The sequence below is a fragment of the Urocitellus parryii genome, unplaced genomic scaffold (assembly GCF_045843805.1).
Source record: "Urocitellus parryii isolate mUroPar1 unplaced genomic scaffold, mUroPar1.hap1 Scaffold_196, whole genome shotgun sequence".
Taxonomy (NCBI): Eukaryota; Metazoa; Chordata; class Mammalia; order Rodentia; family Sciuridae; genus Urocitellus; species Urocitellus parryii.
Window position 1 is genome coordinate 154,984 of NW_027552340.1, and position 23,108 is coordinate 178,091.

Sequence of the window (23,108 nt, forward strand, 5' to 3'; positions counted from 1 at the left end):
TGCCTATGTTGTAGGAATTGGTACCTTGGAGAACTCTGGGTTGGTACAAGGGAGTTCCCTACTGACAGGACAAAAACTGGCCACATGAAATTTAGGCTCTAAAAGGCCCTGCTGTTCTTTACTCAAATTTTAGCACTATTTTTTTTTTCCATTTCACTTTCTTGGATCAAAACATAAAGGAACCAGTGTCCAGAGTAATATGTGCCTTAAACTTGCTGCCATCCTTGGCTTCTTCATTCATAAACTTTGCTTCAGAGACTAAAATTCCCATTCCTCTTTTAAAATAGATTCCTGCTCTCAGCCACTGGCCACTGGCAAGGACTTTTATTTCCCAATGGATGAGAGAGAGACTCTTTCATCTTGTCGGTCACAGTTGGGATGAGGTGCACGTGGTCATCCACACCCTTGGTCATACAACTGTCCAGCAGCCACTTCACCTAAAGCTCCTTACTCCGAGCATCTATTGAATCTTGGCTGTGTCGTTGCGGTGCATGGTACAGGGGGTCAGGCGGTCCTGGAATTCTCGAGCTCAGTGGTCACCAAGGCCTGGGCTTGGGCCGGAGGTGCATGGCAGGACTCAGTGCCCTGGTGCCGTGCTGTGACGTAGCCTGGCTGTCCTCACAGCAGCAGGAACTTGAGGCCCTGCCTCTCGCGGATGTTCTCCATCTCCACACTCTTCACCACAGAGTCCGCTGCCTCCTGCACCTGGAGCTGCTGGACGTCTGCCCTGGCGACCCCGCGCTGCGCTGGGCCGGCGCCCCCATGGACTCTGCGCACGCTCCCAGCTTGATGCTTTTAACTGTGAAGCTCGCTGCTTTCAACCAAGGATAGAGAGAGCAGGCAGCGAGGGCCCGTGTCCTCTCCTGCCTACGGGTTTATCATTCTCACTGCAGTCCAACAGCAGGCCAGGGGTCGTATCAGGACAAAAAAAGGGACTTCCATTCAGGATTCCAGAGCCACATTTTTAATTTGCCGCCTTCACCCCCCAGTATTTCCTCCAGGGATCCGCTCCTGCGTTCATGCCGAGGGTTTCATTGATTCTGACCCCAGACAGGCCTGGCTTGGCGCTCATGGGGCTGGGTACCGAGAGGCTAAGCTGGCAGGGCCCAGGAGAGGGCAGAAAGGAGGGGGCTGGGAGACAGTGCGCAGCGGCCTTGCCCTCCCCCAGCCCACTACTGGGGGCCTGAGGGTGAGCGGCGAGATGCTGAGTGGGGAAGAGGGCGCCCCGCAGCCCCCGGTTACCCGACGTGGAGGACACCTGTGGGCGGCTATGGATTCTGCTTTCTGGTCCCAGTGGCATTTCCTTAGAATAAACAGGAGTATGAAGAGCAGTTTTTGTTGAAAGGGTTAGTTTGACAGCAACAGTGAGGGAAACCATTTAGAATTAAGAGTGTATTTCTGAAGCCGAAGTCTTGCTTGTCCCTTTCTCCATCCACCTGCCACCTCTGCAACAACCTCGGGGCTCTGGGAGCCAATCAGGAGCCAGGGATCCTTGATGTTGTGCTGTCTGGCTGCTCTAGCTAGTGAAATGCAGGCTGCCTGGACGCTGGGCTAAACTCCTAGCGGTGTCCACCAGGGGCTGCAAACTCAGAGCCTCTCACAGAAGTCCTACCCCAGTTCTCCACAGGCCACATCCGTGGTCAGCGCGGAGCCAAGCAGCGTGCCCTGCTCCCCTGGCCCTCCAACACCTGCCCTCCACTCACACCCCAGAAGCCTACTGTGCTATTATTTCCTGGCTGAAGGTGTCACATGAATTTGTTTGCAGTTCTTAATGTGGTCTTCCATGTGTGGTCAACCTTTTTATTTTTAGAATAACTGGAATTTCTTGCTTTGAAACTGATAGCATCATAAGATTCAACAGGTGAAAATATTTGAGTATGAGCACCTTAGTAACAAATATTTTAAATATCCATTTATGCTTCCATTTTGGATAAAATCAAATCTCTAATAAAAAATATGGAGGACTCTCCCTCATCTCCACACCTCTGTGTTCCTTTCTAAAATTAAAGGTAGCTCTGGTGGCTTCATACTTCAACCTCAAAGCCCACCCCCGGGCACATCTGGTGAGAGTGCCCTTGGCCTATGTGGAATAGGAAGCTCCCATCTCTAAGGACCCTGGGATTGCCCTGGTCTCTCTGCCCAGTCCAGCGTTGTTTCCCACCTCCAGGTCACTTATCAGCCCCTTAACTGCTCCTTGCCATGCCATGAAACATGGCCACAGGTGCCAGGATTAGGATGTGGTCACCAGGACAAGTCTTAAGAACTATCAGAATCATGGGGTCTCCGGAGGTGTTCTCGCCTTCAGAGCAGAACCCCCTAATGTCTACCTTAGAGATGCTGAGAAGTGTGGGGTCCTGACTTGGAAGGAGGGAGGGTCATGGGATCCACTTTCAGCCACCAGCCCCCACAAACCCCCCTGTGGCCACATCAGCTCCAGCCTCTCTGGGCACAGGTAGATGTGGAGGCTCTGCCCCATGCATCCTCGCGTCTCTCTGTCTTTCAGAAATTTGGGTGAATCCCTTGTCATTGATGCCTGGTTTTCGTTGTCTCTGTGTTGTAAGAGCTTCTGCCTCACTACTATTAACTTAGTCCTGCTTCTGGAAGCAGAGGAGCTGACCCTGCTCTCCCCAACCTCCACTTAACTGTGAAGAAATGATTAATACTTACAAACAGGGCCATGCCTCTCTGTCTATATTCACACACAATCGTTGTGGATGTCCCCAATTTTGAAATAATTTTTCTTATGAATTTCTAGTTGGAATTGCTTCAAAATAAACAGTTAACCTAAAAAATGAAAATGACAGCAGTTTAGGCTCTCAGAGCTCAGCTCAGGGGCCAGGTAGAGGCAGAAGAACATGCTGCCACTGTGTGGTCCTTGCTCACCCCCAGGGAGCCAGGGTGCTCCTGCTGCTCCCTCCTGAGCGAGGCCCTGCTGGACACCAAGGAGAAGACCCTCGCTGCACCCCAGGCCAGCACCAGCCTGAGGTGGGGTCTGCAGAGCCTGACCCCAGCCCAGTGAACTGTCTCTCCACAGTAAGCTCCCTCTCTGTCCAAGCCTGCCCCCTGACCCATCCTGAGCACCATCCCAAGAACAGAGGAGGGGAGAGTGGCCCCACTTTAACTCTGTCCTGTGGGTGCCATAATATTCTGTGACTAGCTAGACTACAGATGAAGGAGGCAAGGCAGGCAGTGGCTGTGGCAGAGATGACAGGAAGTGTGGCCTCGCACACAAGTAAGCTGACAAGAAACAAGTTCTGTTTCATGGTTTGAGGCAGTTGTGGGAGACGGGCTGATATCACCTGTAGACCACAGACTTCCTGGGACATGTTGAGACGCCCATGAACAAAACCCACATAACGTGTAACAAACGGGTAAATAGAAGGTGTGAAAATACAAGAGAAAAATGGCGGAAGCCTCTGCAGCCTCAGGAGGAAGCCTGTGGTGTGGGAGCTGCAGTTGCTGCACTGCTTCTCGTCCTGTCCCACCTCTGCACCCTCCACGGTGTCCAGGGCTAGGTATGAAGCCAGGGGCTGTGAGAGGACGTGGTGTGGTCTGGGTGGGGTGCAAAGATACTTGGCCCACCAGGAGGAAGGGGCTGAGGACCCATGTCTTCCAGCTCAACCTGCCTCCTTGGGTATTTTATGCTAAGTGGGGGCAGGGGAGCCGGGGAGGGGGTAGGGACAAAGCTGACTTAATGACCTGCCATTGCCTCCAAATCAGCATTTCTGTGATGACTCCTCGGGGTCAAACCCCCAGGACTACAGAGCTGTTTCTAACACTGCTCTCTCAACAATGTTCTTGTCTCTCCCTGGCCTGGTCACTACCCTGGTCTCCATTGTGATCACCAGTTCTTGAGAGAAGGCCTGAGGAGCTGTGTTACACCAGCTCTCTGAGCATTGGGTCAGGATGATGGGTTGGTGGGCCCACTGTGTCATGGGTGAGCAGGAGTTTCATGCTCATCTGGGATGGCCAAAATACTGGAAGACTTCAGATGTTGAAAGAGGAAGAGACCTTAGCTCAAATACCATAATCCTCACTTTAACCATAAAACAAGTGAAGCTCAGAGGCTGTACATGCCTTGTCCAAGGACATAATGTGAGGGCAGAATCAAGCCTACAACCTGTGTCTTCTTCTCTGTACTAAAGGCAAACAAAGTGCTGAGGTGCTGATGGGGGAAGTCAGAGCTGATGGGCCCACAGTGGAAAAAGAGCCACTGTGCTAATGGATGGGTCCCAACAACAGGAACCCAGTCATAATCACCACACACCCAGAGTCGATAAGGACTAATGCATTAGTAAGAAGGAGAGGAGATGACACTGTTAGAGGAAAGTCCCCACTTGTGTTAATGCAGTAGAATGAGGACTTTTGGAGTTCATATCTTCAATTATCATCAGTATTATCCTCTTGGTAGAAGTTCAAATCCCCATCACAGTGTGGAAATGGCTCAAGGCCAGTGGGTCATGCTTGCAGGTGAGGGGGCCTTTCACCCACCTCCACCTGCACCTGTAATCTCCATCTCTCCAAAAATGAGAGAATCCTTGCTATTCTTCAGATTAAATGAACTCCTAAATCAAAGTCCTTATAAAGGTGCTAAACTCAGTAAGAACAAGACTTGTAACTAGGAGAAGCTGGGAATAAGCTTGGTACCTAGCCACCATGCTCTGTTTGTGTGTATGTGAGTATGTGTGTGCATATGTATATGCCCGAGTGTGTGTGTGCATGTGTATGTTCCTTGAATGAGGGGTGATTGGTCTCTAAGGAGCAGCTGGGCAGGATCCCAAGAGGCCTTTCAAGAAAGCTAGGTCTCTGTTCTACTGTGTGACCTTCATGACCCATCAGTTCTGGGTGGAGGGGTCAGATTGTGCGAAGGGTGTTCTAGTGGGGTTGGATATCTCAGATTCCCTAATTTATTTGGTAGGTAAGGAGCTGGGATCAGGGCTGTTAACCAGACATCATAAAAGAAAGAGAGGAAAAAGACAAAGAAATTGAAGCAGGAGAGAGATGAACAGATGAGTGGTGGGAAAGTAAAATACAGGGTTTGGGGGGAAAGAAAGAGGTAGGAAAAGGGAAAGAAAAGAAAGAGTTTCTACAGATAGACAGTAACTTTCCTCTTGTCCCAGTTTTACTCCTTTACTTTCATCCACTAAGATGATGTAGCTCCTACTTGTCCCATGGCTGGTCTGTGAAGTTTGCCTGTTAATTTTTCCTTCTAGGCAATGCTTACTTCTAACTCAAGTCATCCTTCATGCGTTTCCTTCCAGTTGCCAGTTCCTCCTATTAGACAACTCTCCAAGGTCTTCACATATGTAAGGGCTGACATTCTTTAGTGGAAACAGGTCCAGGGAAACCTCCCCAGCAACGTGCGATCAGTGGGTGATCCCCCTCTGCCTGTCAATCAGATGATGCTTCTTGGACTCATGTCTCATATGTGTTGGTTTTGTCTTCATAGAAACACATGAAGACAACTGAGGATAAGAAACCAGAATGGTTTCTTCTTTTACCTCCTTACACTGTCCTCTGCTACATGACAGTCACTTCAGAGAATTTCAACTCTACTTGAACTTCACAGAAATGGCCCTTCCATCTTAGTAATTCCCAGAGGCACAGGAAGCAGTAATATGAGCTCCTTGGCAGACTGGCTGTGCAGCAGAACAAGCTGTCCCAACACGTGGGCTGTGGGTCAGCAGCAGCAGCATGAGCTGAGAACTTGGTAAAAAGCTCAGGCTCTGCCCCAAACCTACTGACAGAAACTCTGAGAATAGAGTCCACCAATCTGTCTTCCAATAAATCCTCCGGGTGAGTCTGATGCATGTTAAGGTGTGGAAAGCACTGGGGATAAAACTTGTTTGTTTTTGCCAAAAACAAGAGACTGAAGTTTTAGTTTAAACGACGCATGAACAAGGGGACAGATATACCCAAGAAGGGGAATCCCAGTCAAACATGGGTCCAGCTGCTTCCACACGTATACATGGGTGCACCTCCCACCACTATCCCACAGTTAAGTCCTAGGAGAGTCTAATCCTCAGTATAACCAGGTACAGGGTCTTAGGAATAAAGGTCAAGGGCCAATAAGAAATATGGGAGTGGTGAAACAGAAGAAAATATTTTAATTGCAATAAAGACTTTCATTCAAAACACAATCAGGGTCCTATAAAGGATAAAAGGTACAAAATAACAGGAAGACCACAGGAATAAAACCCACATGAATCACTGCGACATCCGGTTTCTATTCACAAAGAAAAAGCTCTAGATCAGTCTTTTAATTTTTTTGGAAAATTCCCAACATTCCAGAACTAAACTGAAATGAATGAATAGTGTACTTTTACATATTAAATGACAAACAGAAAAATTCATGAGCCATAAAAAATGGGGAGAAGCTTATAAAACTAAATACGGAGCTCAGCCTTAAAACTTGAACAAAGAAAGTAATTAAAATGCTTTCATTGAAAAATCATGAGTGGATGAAAAAAGTGTGTAGAAACTGAAAATTTGCAAAATATTTAAAACCTGGAATCACTGACTACTCAGAAACTACACAGATGAATCGTGTGTGGTGGTGAAGAGCAGAGAGGGATTAGGATGAATCTGCCCTGCTCTAGTGGCTCCCCATGCCACTGTCTCCAAGGAAAGCCTGGCATTGATTAGATACTGAGCCAGGCTAGGGCTGGCAGCAGATCCAGCAACCTGCCTATCAGTAGATCCTTCTGCTGGGATGGCACTGTTGATCTGTACCCCAGACACTGGACGGATTTCATTGATTTTTGGCTCCTTGATGCCTGATTACGCAGCCAATCAAGTTGGAATGATGAATTCATGAGAAATAGTCTGAGCAGATACATCCCAACCTGCCCAATGTTCTTACCTCTGGAGAGCTGGATTCATTGCCCCTGAACACGGTATTGATGTGTCATAGGACAATGAGACTGTGCATTGCCAATTGGTGTAGCTTGGTCCAGTCTGGCTATGGAGTGGCAGACTGTCTTTGAATGGTATAGGCCTCTAGAGGTGTCCCTCCAGGTCAGGATTGAAGCACAGGGACAGGGTAGTGTGGAGAAAGCTCACAGTGTCCCTGCCTATGCTGTACCTGCCCTGACTGTCTGCAAAGATGACTGAAGAACCTGACAGCTTGGGCAGGTACGGGATGGTCACGCCCTTCAGGGGCATGATGACCTTCAGGGGCATGATCCAAGATGACCACAAAGGCCTGGCTGACACACTCAGTGATGGATTGCTGAAGGGCAGCAGTAGTGACGGCCTGCTCAGTTGATGGGGAGCACACCCCTGCCACCTGAATTTGAGCCCTGGACTCCCTCTCATTTCTTTGATGTTGCAACCACCTTTACCAATGAGAGAGCCACAATGACTAGCAGAGGCCACCAGGCTCAGAGTGACCCAGGTCTACTGTGCTATTGGTCATGGAGCTGCTGATGTCCTCTACCAATTTGTCCATAATCGTCACAAAGGTTTTGAAGATGGCATTAGTGGGTTCGGACCAAGTGAGCATTCTCACAACAATTCTCTTCTGAGATGTTGACAGGTGCACCACTCTCCCCGTGCATCTTCTTAACTGATTCTCCTTTCTTTCCAACAATACTGCCAACTTCCTTTCCACACATAAGTAGTCGAATGGTGACAGTGACATTTATTCACCTTCAGTCACACCTGTGTCCATGTCAAGCAGGGTTATGGGGAGCAGGACTTTGAGTGGTCAAGTCTTTGGTCACTGTTGTGGGTGGAAATCAAAATCTGCAGGGGTGAGGCAACTGAGGGGGGGGAGGGGATCAGGGGGGAAGGGCAAGGATGGGAGTCGGGAAAGGAACAATGGGGTAGGCAGAAGGCGAGGCAGGCCTTTGGGCAGGTGGAAGAAGAGGGGTTGCAGGAGAAGGAGGAGGAAGAAGGGGAAAGAGCCTAGGGGCTCACTGCAACTGCTTTAGCTGCTGGCTCTGCTGGTCTGGGCTGCAGCTCTTTTATTTTGGCTCCTGTTCCAGAGCTTTCGGTCCATTGTCAGCCCATGGCCCTGTGGCTTTGGGCTGTGATGGCACAGTACACGGTGGCAGGAACACATGGCAGAGAAGGCCTGTTCACCTCTGGTGGCAAGGAAGCAGAGAGAGAAACATCTCCTCACGCTCCCCACGACCTAACTTCTTCCTTCCAGGAGGCCCCCACCTCCCAGCAGCACTGGGGACCAGACCTTCAACACACAAGTCTCTGGGGGACACTTTTCCAAACTATAGTATTCTTCCTCTAGCCCTGAAAAATCTCATGTCCATTACATAATGCAAAATGCATTTAATCCATCTCCAAGAATTCCCAAAGTCTTCATAATTCTAGCATTGCTCACACCTCCAATTTTAAGGACTCCTCTGAGACTCAAGGCAAACTCAGTTACAAGTCCCTCTAAAAACCAAAAGAACAAATTAAATATTTCCAAGATATATTTGCACAGGAAAAATAGTCCCCTCCCAAAAGAGAGCAAAAGGAAAATAATGCATAATAGATCAAAACAAGACCAAAACCCAGCAGGGCAAATATTAACTCCTATGGCTTCATGTCTGGCACCCGGGGAACACAGTGCTGTGACATCTACTTCCACAGGCTTGGGCAGCCCCACCCCACTAGCCTGACTGCCTGAAGCTCATATGGCCACTCTCTTGGGCTGGCTCTGATGGCTGCCTGCAGCTTCCCTTGGCAGATCTTCCACATTCCTAACATCTCTAACCTCCTGAGGCCTCCACTGTAGCTTCAGTTTTACACATCACCCTGTCTATGGGATTCTGACCCTAACATATATTACTGCCCCCTAGGCTTTCCTTTAATCTTGGAGGCAGTCTCTACGACCCCATAACTCTTGATTCTGTATGCCTGCACAACCAGCATCACATAGACAATGCTTAGTTTTGTCACCTGTTTGAACTGTCCCTGGATCTGCTCTCACTATGGCTGTAGTGGCTTTTCTCAGCCCTGATGGCTGAGCATGGAGAAATAAACCTGGGGAAACAATGACCTAGGCAGCCCTGTGCGAGCAGGGTTCCCTGGCACTCTCTTCTCACATCAAGTCTTTGAAATAATGTACACGTTTACATCCTTGGCCCTGTGATTGGGGGGGGGGGGGTCTTGCTGATTCCTGAGATGCCCTCAAGATATATTTCCGATTGTCCTGGTGCAAAGTCATTGGCTTTTTATTCTTTCTCCTGCCTCTGGTTTATTTGTACAGATATTACAGGATGACATCAGCCCCTGCAGATAGGGGGCTGGGGGTCACATCAGTCCTTCTGCCATCTCATTCACAGACAGAGGCCTTTACTATGGAGACTTTATGTGGATCTGGGCACCTTTGGGAACCTAGGTACCTTTGGGAGCCTGAGCTGGAGCATAGGCCTTGATCCTTGAGTGGCAGAGCTTGCAGCCCTTAGTAGTGTGGGCACAAGCATGCTTCCTGAGCTTGGGGTGGGCAGTGCATGCCAGTTTCTTGAATGATTTATATATTATGGACATGAATTCATTACCAGATGAACCATTTGCAAATAGGTTTCCCATTCTGTGGGCTTTCTCTTCATTCTGTCATTTGCTGTGCAGAGCTTTTTGGTTGGATGTCATCTCATTTGTCAAGTTTTGCTTTTGTTTGCTTTGCTTAGGGGTCATATCCAAAAAAATCATAGTCTGTGCCAATGTCTTCAAGTGGTTCCCATAAGCTTTCTTCTAATAGTTATGGAATTTCAGGTCTTTGATCCATTAGGTCTAACCACTGACTACTTAGGTCTTTGATCCATTTTGATTTGATTTTTTGTACAGGGTGAGAGATAGGGGTCAAGTTCCAATCTTCTCCATGTTGTCCTACCAAGAAAGCTGTACTTTCCTAAACATATGCTTTTCGTGTCTTTGTTGGAAACCAGTTGACTATAGGTTCTTGGGTTTATTTCTGGGGTTTCTATACTGTTCCACTAAACTGTGTGCCTGTTTTATGCAAATACCATGCTGTTTGGATTACTATAATTTTATAGTATGTCTTAAAATTAGGTTTTGTGATACCTTCAGCTTTCTTCTTTCTGTTCAAGATTATTTTGATTATTCAGGGCCTTTTGTGCTTCCATATGAATTTTAGGATTTTTTTTTAGTTCTGTGAGGCATGTAATTGATGCTTTGATGGGAATTTATTGAATCAATATATGGATTTGGGTGGTATGGACACTTTCACAATATTAATTCTTCCAATCCATGAACATGTTAGGCATTTCCATTTTTTGAGGGACCTTCATTTCCTTTCACATTCTTTCACTTCTATAGTTAAACTTATTTCTAGGTATTTTGGGTAGCTACTTGGGACACAATTTCTTTCATTTTAATGGATGATATAGTCAATCCCTAGACCTTGAATAGAGGTTACTCTAGCCCAGGATCTGTAGAGTTAGGACTTCAGAGCTTATATCTTTTACAAAATACTGACCATTCAAGAGGAATGGGCTGCAGATTTCAGCAGAAAGCTTCCCAGAGGACACCCAGTATTTAAGGGTTTGCATGGGTAACTCTTCTGCCCAGATACGTTGGTCTTTCTCAGTTCCTTTGACCTCTTCTACGTGTGCTGTTCCCTCTGCCTGGCTACCATCCTGGTGGAAAATGTCTACTCATGAGAGAGGACTGATGTTTCAGGGTGAGTGGGCAGCAGGCACATGTCTTGTCAGAGAGGAATTTCAGCATCATCAGGTCATACAGGGTAAGACAGTTCTCTGCTCTCCCGGAGGACAGATCTTGCCTCAGTAGCAGCCCTGGATCTTGAGGTTTCCCTTTACATTCTAAGTTCAAAACAGTTATTTTCCACACTTGGCAAAACACCCCAAACCAAGAGCATCTCAAGACATAGTTGAACTCAGAGAGAATAAAAATAAAAATGAAAGAAACTTTCTTGTAGAGTGGTTGGAGGGAAAAAAGGTTTTTTTTTTTTTGTTGTTGTTGTTGTTGTTGTTTTAATTACAGACCCAGAATTTATTTTATACCTTGTTTTTTTTTTATTTTTTTATTTTTATGTGGTGCCAGGGATTGAACCCAGTTTCTCATGCATGCTAGGCAAGCACTCTACCACTGAGCCACAACCCTGGCCGGAAAAAGGTTTTCACAAGGTTCTGAGCAGAAGAAAGAGAGTGGGTGAGAACCCAGTGAAATCACCTCAAAGGGTCAAGCCAGGGCTCCTCTCTAGGTCAGTTTGACCACAATTGCTCTGTTTGCATGCACTAAAAGGATGAGGTGGATGGAGAGGCAGAGGAAGCAGAGGGCCCCAATAAAGCAAGCAGAATTCACCTCATGTAAAGCACATGAGGGAGAAGGCTTTTTAATCCATAATTCACATAACACACATAACCCATCTCTGACTGCTGAGAGCCATAGCCAAGTAGGAATGATGCATGGCATTTTTGGTTGAAAGGTGACACCAGCAAGCCATTGAGATGATATGATTATGTTAAGATCTGCATTCAAATGGATATTAGACCCCTGCTGTCCAAGGTGGCCTGCTACTTTGGAGCTCTAGCAGGACTCCCTGAGAGTTCCCATTGGTTGGGGAAGTGCGGTAGGAGGGATTTCCAGAGGAGGGATTTGTCTGTTGGTATAGTGTGGCCTGGGAGATGCTGCCTGTGTGGTTCCGCATATTTCCCAGGAGAGTGCATGGCATTGGCAGGAGTTTCAGAAATAAAGTTTGTTCCTGCTTGAGTGGCTTGTGATTTTGTGCCCAGCCAGACTGTGGCATCTGACCATGACATAGCTCAGTCCAACCCTGCAGCAATTTTCCATTTTCAATAAGAAAAATTTCAGGATCCAAACATAAAAATAAGTCCCTGTACAAATCATCTACCTATATCTGCAACATTCCTTCTGTACAATCTGACTTGTACAGAAGTCCAGTTTAGGAGCTAGCCATCCTTGACTTCCTTTAGGATCCAGCCATCCTGGACCTCCTTTGGTTACCTGTGAGCTCCCTGCCATCACATTATATACTCTGTTTCTTCTTCCTGGAAACACTTGTAATTCCACACAGAAGCTGGAGCTGAACCACTAGAAACTGGCTGCTGAGGTTTATTTAAGTGGGTACATCAAAGGCAGGAATAAGGTTTCAGGGGTGGAATCTTGCTTCATGGTGTCTTGCAGTCAGCAGGCTGACTGGCATCTTGGCAGGTCACCCCCTTCTCAGAGGGGCTGTGTGGGACCTGGGGCAGAGCCTGAATAGGGTTCACAATGTCTCTGGGCAGTCCACCAGAGGAAATGACCATGGGAACTTCCCAGACACCAGATTCTCCTATTCATTAGGCTGTGACGCCGATGTGGTCCACACACGGATGGCTCTCGACAGGGGTATATATTTTGTATCTGACAAGTGGAGTCTCTCTCTCTCTGCTTCCTTATTATCATGAGAGCCACTTCCCACCACCACTGTCTTCCACATGATGTTCTGCCTCACCTTGAGCCCCTAGGAATGGAGCCTGCTGCCTATGGATTGAGACCTCTGAAACTGTGACCCCCACGTAAACTTTTCCTCCTCTACAGCTGTTCTGGTTGGGTCTTTTAGTCACAGCAGTGAAAAGGCTGACTAAAACGGTATATTTGAAAAAAGTCGTGAAATTTTTATACATCAAATTATAATGACTAAAAATCTTTAAAATCATGGTGAGAAATGGATTCATTATATAAACTTTCCTGTGGGAGAATTATAAAAACTTGGAAAAAACTATATCTATATAAAGATACTGAAAGCATGTAAAAGTAGACAAATGAAGAGAGTTTTTCTAAAAAAAAAAAAAAAAAAAAAAAACCCTGCAGGTATTTCTACTAATATTGGGCAAAAAGGAGCCTTGCTTCTATTTAGCATTTAGTGAGCTCCTAACTAGCAAGGTAAGGAAAACAAATAAAAAATACAAGTTTGACCATTGATAAGAAAGAAAAATAATTTTCAGACAGATTATCAGAAGTAAAAGTAGAGCAATGGGCCTCAATACAAAAATCAACATTTTAAAAAGCTATGGCACTTCTATAGTCTGACAACAAACAACAAACAGAAAATTAAAATTAAAAAATAAATGCCAGAAAGCTTCCTTGTGAAATCAAAATGGCAAAACAAGGAGCAGAGTCACACCCTCCTTGCCCCATGCGAAACCACCCAGAAAACAGGCAAGATGAGTAAGATAAGGGTGCTCAACACACTGAACATCAGGTAACAAAAGAATCATCACTGAGAGTCAAAAACAAGGCAAGACCACAGCTGCCCAGGTTCCGCCTTGAGTTTCCCAGCCACAGCACAGAGACAGAGAGTCTCAGGCCATGTGCCCACTGCCAAGGCCTCCTGACTCCTGGTTTCCTGCTTTTATAGACACTCCTCACTGGAATGTGGAAGGGACCCGCAGCCCACTTCTGACCTGCAGGCCGTGGGGGACTTGAAGGAATGCCACTCCAGTCCAAGTCCACCTGGCTTCAAGGCCTGCTCCCTCTCCTGCTGGAGGGGAAGCATCTCCACACTGAAAACTTCCTGTGGACAGGGCCAGTTGGTAGGAACTGTAGGTGGTCTCTAAAACTTGAGTGTCACCTTCAGTTAACAGCCATTGAAACAGCAGAGTCCTGCGTCCTAGAGTCACACAAAAGTGAATTCTGCCCCTAACTGGAGGGTGCAGCTCTTTTCCCAGCCATGCCATGCATAAGGCTTCAGCCTGGCCACAGCCTGGGAAAACACGGAAGCAGAAAATGCAGCTAAGCTGAGCTAAACTGCTGACCCACAGAGATTGTGAGATAAAGTATGCTGTTTGGGGTTGCTCTGTTTGTGGTGGTTTGTTCTGCGGTTTTAAAAACTAACGTGTAAGGGGAGAGTCCAGCAGTGTCCATGATTTGAGATGATGCTGCTGGGATTCTGGAAAGACAGAAGTGGCCAGAGTGTACAGAACAGAGTATGAGGAGAGGAGAGCACTGTACAGAAAGAGAACTCCAGACACCTGTGGAGAGGGCCCTTGAGTCTTCAGTGCAGTATGATCAGCATGTGCATGTGATAAAACTCCCTGTGGTCAAGGAAAGGACCACACCAGGGTGCTAAACCATGAGAACAGACAGTACACCCCATCTTAACCAACAGGCAGAGAGGGAAACACTCAAGAGTGTTAGAGGAAATAGTGTCCTGAACTTATGTGGGAGCAGGAAAGACTTCTGTCTTACCAAACGTAAACGCTTAGGATTTATGGGGCATTGAGTAGAGTGCACAGAAGACCCGTGCCTCAGACAGGGAATGGTGAGGCCAAAATTGAAAATTTCTCAGGTCTGCCTAAAAATCTTGAAAGCAAGGCCTAAAACATCAAACTCTTTCCACATGACTCAATACATTCCAGGAAAAAAGTCCAAGAATATTTATAAAAGTAAAAAAATATTTAGCACATATCAAGGTTGAAACCAGATGCCTGGCATTAAATAAAATTACCAAACATGATAAATAACACCGATTAATCAACAGAATGTGATATCAAACAAGATCTAGCATAAATGTTAAAATAAGCAGACAAAGGTATTGAAACAATTAATACAGGTGTGAAATATATGGCCAAACCATTAGGTAGGGAAACTAAAGACATAAAAAGACTCAAATTTAACTTTTGGAAATGAAAACATGATATAGATGTGAAAAGGACACTGCATAGGACTACTAGACTACTAGAAAAATAAAAACTTAGTGAATTTGAAGACAGAGCAATACAAACATTTCAACAGAGAAAACATAGAGGAAAAAACAGCCTCAATGGGACAACCCCAAGTAGACCAATGTTCAAAAAACTGGACTCACTAAAAAGAAAATGTAGTAACAGAAAAAATGTCCATTAAAAACAATGGCCATAAATTATATAAATTAGAAAAGAACTATAAACCACACTCCCAAAAGGGTCAAAACACCTCAAGCAAATAAAACACAAAGAAATCTATGTAGAGGTACATTGTAATAGCTTGCTCAAAACTAGTGATAAAGGGAAAATCTTTAAAGAAGCCAGGGATAATATATATCTTGCATTCAGAAGAAAAAGACAAACTTGGCAGCATTTTTTTTTTTTTTTGCAGAATTAATGTGAGAGAGCAGACCTGAAAAAACATCTTTAAAATATTGCAAGAAAATCTGTCAAAATTAAATGATCTTTCAAAATTATTTTTCAAAAATGAAAGCAGATATCTTTGCAGATTTACTAGAGCTAAAAGAATCCATCACTAGCAAAGATGAACTATGAAAAAAATGTTCAAGAAGGAGAATGATATCAGAGAGAACTTTGGATCTATACAAAGGAATTAAGATAATCAGGAATGGTAACAACACGGATAAATATTTAGGGTAGTTTTCTTATTAGTTAAATTCCTTTAAATATAATTGACTTGAAGCTATAATAATAATATAAAGTGAGATTTACAATATATGTAAAAATAAATTATATGCAATGATAGGACATAAATCAGAAAAGGACAAATTATATTATTTAAATATTTATACCTCCACCAACTGGATTGCCTTGGGTAAAAAAAATCTATCTTCTCTGAATCTGTTTTCTCACCTGGAAAAGATAGACAATGAAATTATTATTTCAGAATTAAATGAGGTCATCAATGTAAAAGAAAATTATGCTCTATGTTCAGCAGTATATCACTTAAAAGTAGACTGAGGCCAGTTGAAAGTATTTTCCGCAAGCCCTAAGCCTACAGCTTCTCCCTGAAAGGAGTCTGTCTACATATCAAGCACTCCAACTTCTACAGCTCCTTGTTTAATGGAATTCACTGGTAAAGCGCTGGGATCTGGAGTTTTATTTGTGGAATGCTCTTTCATTACAAATTCAATTTTTAAACAACACATATTAAGGCTGTTCTGATTTTTAGTATTTTCTCTTATGCTCATTTTGATAAGTTGTTCCTATAAAGGAATTTGCCTTCTATATTAAAGTTATTAGATTTTTTGCATGAATTAATAAAATCTCATTATCCCCTTAATAGATACAAGAACTACAATATCTTTCCTCTTTGAATTCTGATATTGGTGATTTGTGCTTATCTATTTTGGGCTTGATCAACCTAACTGGAGCTTTATCAATTTTTTTAAAACTTTACCGAGATCTAACTTTGATATTCCTGTGTTGTATTTTCTGTATCCTATTTTTTCTGTGTGTTCTTTTTTTAAAATAATATTTTAGTTGTTGATGGACATAATACCTTTATTTTATTTATTTATTTTTATGTGGTGCTGAGGATTGAACCCAGTGCCTCATGCACTCGAGGAAAGCACTGTGCCACTGAGCCACAATCCCAGCCCTATTGTGTGGTTTTAGCGGTGTTTTTGCAGAAGTTTTTATTTTTATGAAATCCAACTTATCAATTTTAATCTCATGAACTTGCTGTTGGTGTTGTCTTTTAAAACTTATTGCAAAATCCAAGGTTACCTAGATTTTCCCCAGTATTATCCTCTGGGAGTTTTGTAGTTTTGCATTCTACATGTACATCTATGATCCATTTTGAGTTAATGGTCTGAATCACTTGTTGCAAAGACCATCCTTTCTCCATTGAATTACCTTTGCTCCTTTGTCAAAAATCAGTTGTATATATCATAATTATAGTTACAGGTGGATTTAAGTCTATCATCTTGCTCCTCATTTTCATCACCTAGTCTTTTCTCTGTTCCTCTTTATCTCATTCTTTGGTATTAATTGAGTTCTAAAAAATTATTTCCTTTTATCTCTTTTGGCTCTTTTTTTTAAAGTGGTTACTATAGCACCTGAAGTATTTATCTTTAACTTAGTACTCTCTCCCTAAAATATAAAGCACACCACTTCAAATGAAACAGAATCTGATATCAGTGTGCTTCCGTTGAACCCCTACCCTTCTCATGTCATACTGACATTTTCACTTCTTCATGTGTTAAAAACCTCACAATAACAGATGTCCGTATGTAGAATAATAAACTTGACCCCTATCTCTCACCCTGCACAAAAGTCAACTCAAAGTGAATCAAAGACCTAGGAATTAGACCAGAAACTCTGCAACTGTGAGATGAAAATGTGGCCCAACACTCCAACATATTGGTACAGGAACCAACTTCCTTAACAAGACACTTACAGCACAAGAAATAAAACCGAAAATCAATCAGTGGGATGGTATCAAATTAAAAAGATTCTCACAGAACCTTTATTTATTTATAAATAACTAGAGCCTTCCTTCTATTTATTCATAGTTTTTTAAATTAGTGATATGTATATATGCAAAATTCAATATGGTAACTTCATACATGTATATCGATAGTTTCACCAATTTCATTCCTGCCTCCCTGCCTCTTCCTATCCCTACTCCTCCCCCTCTCTTCCTTTCTTCTACTCCTCTGATCTCTCCTTTATTTTCATGGGGTTACCTACCCCCACCCCCTACCTTATTTTGGCCTAGCTTCCACAAATAAGAGAAAACACTTGGCTCCTGACTTTCTAAGCCTGGTTTTTTTCTCTTAGCATGATATTCTCCAGTTCCATCCATTTACCAGCAAATGCCACAATTTTATTCTTCCTTTTGGCTGAGTAAAACTCCATTATATATACATACCACATTGTCTTAATGTTTTATCTATTGATGGGCATCTGGTTCCGTAACTTGGCTATTGTGAATTACATTCCTATAAACATTGATGTGGCTGCACTGTTATAGTATGCAGATCTTAAAATGTCTTTTAAAAAATATTTTTAGGTGTAGATATCTTTTTTAAAATTATTTTTCAAGGTTAATTTTGCTGAATATAGAAATATTTGTGGATCCATTGTTTTTCTTCATCCCTTTAAACATATTTTAATGATTTCTGGCTTGCATTTTTTTTCTTACAAAAAAAGCAGTCATGATTTTTATGTTGTTCCCTTTTGTATAATGTGTCTTTTTTTCTCTGCTTAATTTTAAATTTTTCTTTCTTTCTTTTTTGGTTTTCAGAAGTTTGACTGTAAAATGCCTGTGTTTATTTTTATGTTTCTTTTTCTACTTTAGATTCATGAATTTTTTTGAATTCTCAATTGAGGATATTCATCAAATTTAAAAATTTTTGTTCTTTTGATGTTCAAATATTTCTATCCTATCCATTCTTTTCCAGTGACTGCTTGATATTATTCCAGTGATGTTTGGTGCCATGTAAATTATTTCTATTGTTTTCCTTTTTGTGCTTCAGTTTGAATAATTTCCCTTGATCTCTCTTCAAATTTATGCATCCTTTCTTCATTGTCCAACGTGCTAGTAGGTCCATCCACTTAGGTTTACTTTAGATAGTATATATATTTCCTAGTTCAGAATTAATTCTTTGGGGTTTATATTCTGTCCTGAAATTCTTCATTTCTTAGCCCATTATATTTATTTTTCTGTGAATTTTTTTATCATATTTATTATGATTTTTAAGTCCTTATCTGGTAATCCCACTGAATGGATCATCTGTGAATCTCATTGTACTAGTTAATATTCTGATTCTTTTTTCCTGATTCTTTGTATGTCATGTAAACTTTTCTTGTATTTCAGACAATAACACTGATCCCTGAAGTATGAGCTGCTCTCTTCAGTTTATGTCCTGGGGAAAGAAGTTCATTTATCTGATGATCAGAGTAATCACCCATTTGCTCTAAAATTTGAGCTGAAACAGTCAAGGCCATGCCTAGGTTAGGGCAAGATATTTGATATCCCTACCTTGGTCACAGCTGGAGGTAGATTTGTAGGAGAAACACTGCAGACTCACCAGCAGATGGGAAATGCTTCTGTCTCTTTAAGTTTTCATCATCAGGCCCTCCCCACCTTCCTGAGCTCTGGGGTCTGAGTGACTTCTACTGTGAGCTGGGCCAAAGGAGCTTCCTGTGCTCACATCAGAAGGGAAAGCAGGAGGCCCTGCTTCTCAGAGCCACTCCAGAGCCTGTCACCAGGAAAGGTGAGCCTAAGTGAGAGCTGGAGGGAGGAAGGAAGGACTGATCCCTGGGGAGGGTTCCTGCTGTGCTCCTGACTCTACTGAGCACTGTGCAGCCCACAAGGGCCATGTTTTGTCACTGTGCAGAGCAGCCAAGGCCTTGCTCCCAGGTTTGAATAAATGCTCCGAATTCCAAATAGAGCAAGTTCAGAGAAGGTTGGGGAGCATCTTCCCCAAGCACACACATTATGGGAATTATGGGAACGAAAACCTGTCTCTTCCCACGGTGAGTGCTGGATCTGCTTCCAAGAACAAAGCACAATTTAAAAGACATGAAACATCCCCAGGTTGTATGTTCAGCAAAGGCAAAGGATATTTCTGTGGCCCATGAGCAATCTAACCTTGGGGCAGCGAGTTACTGTGTGGAAACCTGGGTACACCTGAACTCTCCACCTCATGACCACAGCAGGGGCCTCCAGGAGCCATCTAAATCAGGACCTTGGTCTCCTAGCCCTCACCCTCAATGTCCCTTAAATATCTGTCCCCTAATTCAAGCTTTTCCCACTCCAGCTGCAGAGACACCTCAATTTCCTCATCTATACAATGAAAGGATTTGAAAGATAACTGATTTCCAACTCTGAGTTATGGACTGACTACATCAGAAGGATCCCATTCTTTGCATCAGAATCTCTAATGGTGGGTGGGAGAAATGTGAATTTTGACAGAACACTAAAGTCATTTGAAAAACAAGTTTGGGAGGAAAGAAAATAATGAATTTTGAGGTCTCCTCAAGTATTAAGAATATAGAGTTGCACGTTTTATATTTGTGAATAATTAAGAACTACTTTCACCTCAGATGTCAGTGGGGCTTAGCTCTCTCTTAAAAACTATTTAAAATAATATCAACCCCATTTGAAACTCTGTGGAAGTCCCACTGGCCTGGGTCCCCTCCAACATGCTCTACCACTTTCAGCTTTATCAGAGACTTCATCATCAGCTAAATTCTTCATCTTGTTCTATAATCTTGTGGCTGTTTCTTCATTTCCTGTTGATTACAGGAGTTTGTGGATTTCTATATGCAATACAATTAGCCACACAAATCCTATGGGCTGAACTTCAGTGGAGACCTTGGGGAGATGGCCAAGGAGCTCCTGCAGCCTAGAACACCTTAGGGTTGAATGCAGAAAATCCATTCTCATAGACCCTCAGCCAGAGGCAAGCTGTTCAGCCCTCTCTCTCTTTGCTCTCCTTTGTGTTGGTGCCCAGTCCAACCACCCTAAAGTAGGTCTGTAAGTCCCTTGGTAAACTTCCCAGTTCCCAGTAACCAGGGTGGCAGGCATAAAGAGGCAGAATTTGAAACCATGGGGAAATGTAGATAGGAACTCTGAAAGAAACATGGGAGAGGATGAATGGTCATAGGGGTGAGAGCACAGAGGGGGTTGGAACTGCCCTAAAGTCAGCTCTTTGTGGAGAAGCTGAATGAGCAGGGATTAGCTGGAAATGAGGCTGGAGATACAGTCTAAGGGAAGACTATGCATTTGTGCTCAGGGATTTGTGGGATCATGGAAACGTGACCAGAGTGTCCACTGTATAAAATAATGCTAGACTTGGGCATATCCCTTTACTTAGAAAACCTCACACTTAGTGATTGAGGGCAGCTCCCAGGCCCCCCAACCACGGAGCACAGGTAGATGTGTTTGGACAAGGCAGGGCTTTTCCTGGAAGACAGCAGAAGCTGAATCTGCAGGTAGGCTTGAGAGGTGACTGTCTTCCAGTTTCCAAAAGAAGGCTTCCCATTTTCTTCTTGCTCCTTCTCCAGTCCAACCACCCTAAAATAGGTCTGTAAGTCCCTTGGTAAACTTCCCAGTCCTCAGGATTTAACTAAGTGTTTTTTGGCTGCTGAATCCTCTGAGAATTTTTTATATCAGGAGCTCATGACATTGACCTTGAATTATTATCTGGGAAAATTAATACCGCGAGGCTTAGTATAAATTACACAGAGTAAATGTGAAAACTTGCCTTTGGCTGTTTGCATTTGAGTCCCTGAAAAGAAAAACCCACTGAATGTTCTCATGGGTCTAAGCCACCCAGGTGCTGGCCCTTCTGTTGTTATTCTCCAAAAAGCATTAGCACAATTTACTATAACTCACAAAATGTACCTGCCTCCTCTCTGGACACCTGCCCCTCCCCAAAGCACACACCTGCATGTTCCCACCCTGACGAGCAAGGGCCATGTCTTGTAACAGTGACATCCTCAGTTCTTTGGACTTTACCTGGCACAACGAAAAGGTGGTTATGCTATTCAGAGGGATGACACGTGAATGAGCCAATCGTGTTTGGGACTTTCAGGGACACCTGAGAGGATAGAAGATGGCAAGAGATGAAGAAGACCCCTATGGTAAGAACAGATCCCAGCAATGCATCCCGTGGTTCAGCTCAGGGTAAGAGGGGAGTGGGCTCACACGTGACCAAATACACTTAATTCCCAGAGGGGTCTCCAGCCTGGGGTGAACTGGCAAGGCCCTTGGCTGGAAGGCAGAGGAGCTGCCCAGTGGAAGTTGGTTGAACTGATGTCGGATTCTAACCCTTGGTCCTCCAGGTTCAGAAGACGATACCGGGTCCCGGCAGGAGCCTGAGCTGAGGCTCATCCTGGTGGGCAGGACGGGAGCCGGGAAGAGCGCCACCGGGAACAGCATCCTGGGCCACAGGCACTTCCTGTCCAGGCTGGGAGCCACGTCGGTGACCAGAGCCTGCGCTGCTGCCAGCGGGCGCTGGGACAGGTGGCGCGTGCACGTCATCGACACCCCCGACCTCTTCGGCTCCGACGTGCACAACACAGACCCCGAGTGCTTGCAGAGAGCGCACTGCTACCTGCTGTCGGCGCCCGGGCCGCACGCGCTGCTGCTGGTCACCCAGCTGGGCCGCTTCACCGCCCAGGACCAGCAGGCGCTGCGCAAGGTGAAGGAGCTGTTCGGCCAGGCCGTGGTGGCGCGAGTCGTCCTCGTCTTCACCCACAAGGAGGACCTGGCCGGCGACTCTGTGCAGGACTACGTGCGCTGCACCGAGAACCAGGCCCTGCGGGAGCTGGTGGCCGAGTGCGAGGGCCGAGTCTGCGCCCTCAACAACCGCGCCACGGGCAGCGAGCGCCAGGCGCAGGTGGAGCAGCTGCTGGGCCTGGTCCAGGGCCTGGTGCGCATGCGCGGGGGCGCGCACTACACCAACCAGGTGTACGACCTGGCGCAGGCACTGCACGGCGCCCACCCGGAGGAGAGGCTCCACAGGGTGGCTGCGATGCTGGTGGCTCGCGTGCGGAGGCCCCTGGGGATGAGGCTGCTGGAGGGGCTGTGGCAATGGCGGAAGTCCCCAAGGACCTGCTGGAGACTGGGCCTGGCCCTCCTGCTGGGGAGCGCCCTCCTGGTCTATGCACTGCTCTTCCAGAGTTCATGAATGACCTGAGGGACAGAGATTGCAAGTCTTAAAATTTGTGGTAACTTAGCAATAAAGGAACCTAATGCTTAAGAGTTCAAGGGGAATATTAAAACTTCATTCCAAAGGAATCCTGTCATTTTCATACTCAGAAATTTAGTGACATGAACAACTTTGATCACTATGAACTTTGCAAAGGCTCAAATCTCACTTTAAGTCTCCTTTTTAACAATATGTATGAAAATTTTAAAAATAAAGTTTTCTAACTGAAAATCTTCCTTAAGACATTTTTTTCATCTTGATGAATTTTTCTTGTCTTAGAAAATAGTGAAATGACCCATAGCTTGCACAGGGGACAAATGCATGGCCCTGGGAAAACAGCATTTTTAATTGGGGATTTTGGTTTTTTTGTTTGTTTGTTTTCAGTGCTTTCGCCTTAGAGTTGGTCCGTTTTCACCTCTTTTCTTCCCAAAGAAATAACTTGCCTAAAACTGTGCTTCTTACATATTTTTTACCATAATGCATTTTAAAAGCTTTACCAACACTTCCACATACTCATATTTAACGTGGTTAATGTTGACAGCCTCTATTTCATTTTTTAATGCCCATAGTGAGGCAAATGAAATACCCTGGTCTAAAGAATGCATTTGGGGGCACTTACTCATTGTCTTTCATTTGCATATGCCTTGTCCCTCTAATGAGATTGTGGATGCCTTAAAGGAAAGGTTTTTGGTCTGCTTCTGGCAAGTTCTATCTGGACTTCCACTCACCGGGCCTCTTATGG

The 23,108-nt window shown here is 44.6% G+C and overlaps 1 protein-coding gene and 2 pseudogenes across 1 annotated transcript; 1 reads left to right on the top strand and 2 right to left on the bottom strand.

Moving 5' to 3' along the window:
* Positions 1–278: 278 nt before the first annotated feature.
* Positions 279–6,882, bottom strand: LOC144251763 (protein FAM136A pseudogene; annotated as a pseudogene).
* Positions 6,883–6,999: 117 nt separating this feature from the next.
* Positions 7,000–7,672, bottom strand: LOC144251753 (poly(rC)-binding protein 2 pseudogene; annotated as a pseudogene).
* An 11,192-nt stretch (positions 7,673–18,864) lies between these two features.
* On the top strand, positions 18,865–22,460 carry LOC144251752 (GTPase IMAP family member 1-like). Its single transcript, XM_077794502.1, has 3 exons — positions 18,865–18,922; positions 21,248–21,296; positions 21,498–22,460. The coding sequence occupies exons 2-3, from the start codon at positions 21,269–21,271 to the stop codon at positions 22,343–22,345; spliced, it is 876 nt and encodes a 291-aa protein (XP_077650628.1). The 5' UTR covers positions 18,865–18,922; positions 21,248–21,268; the 3' UTR covers positions 22,346–22,460.
* Positions 22,461–23,108: the final 648 nt, after the last annotated feature.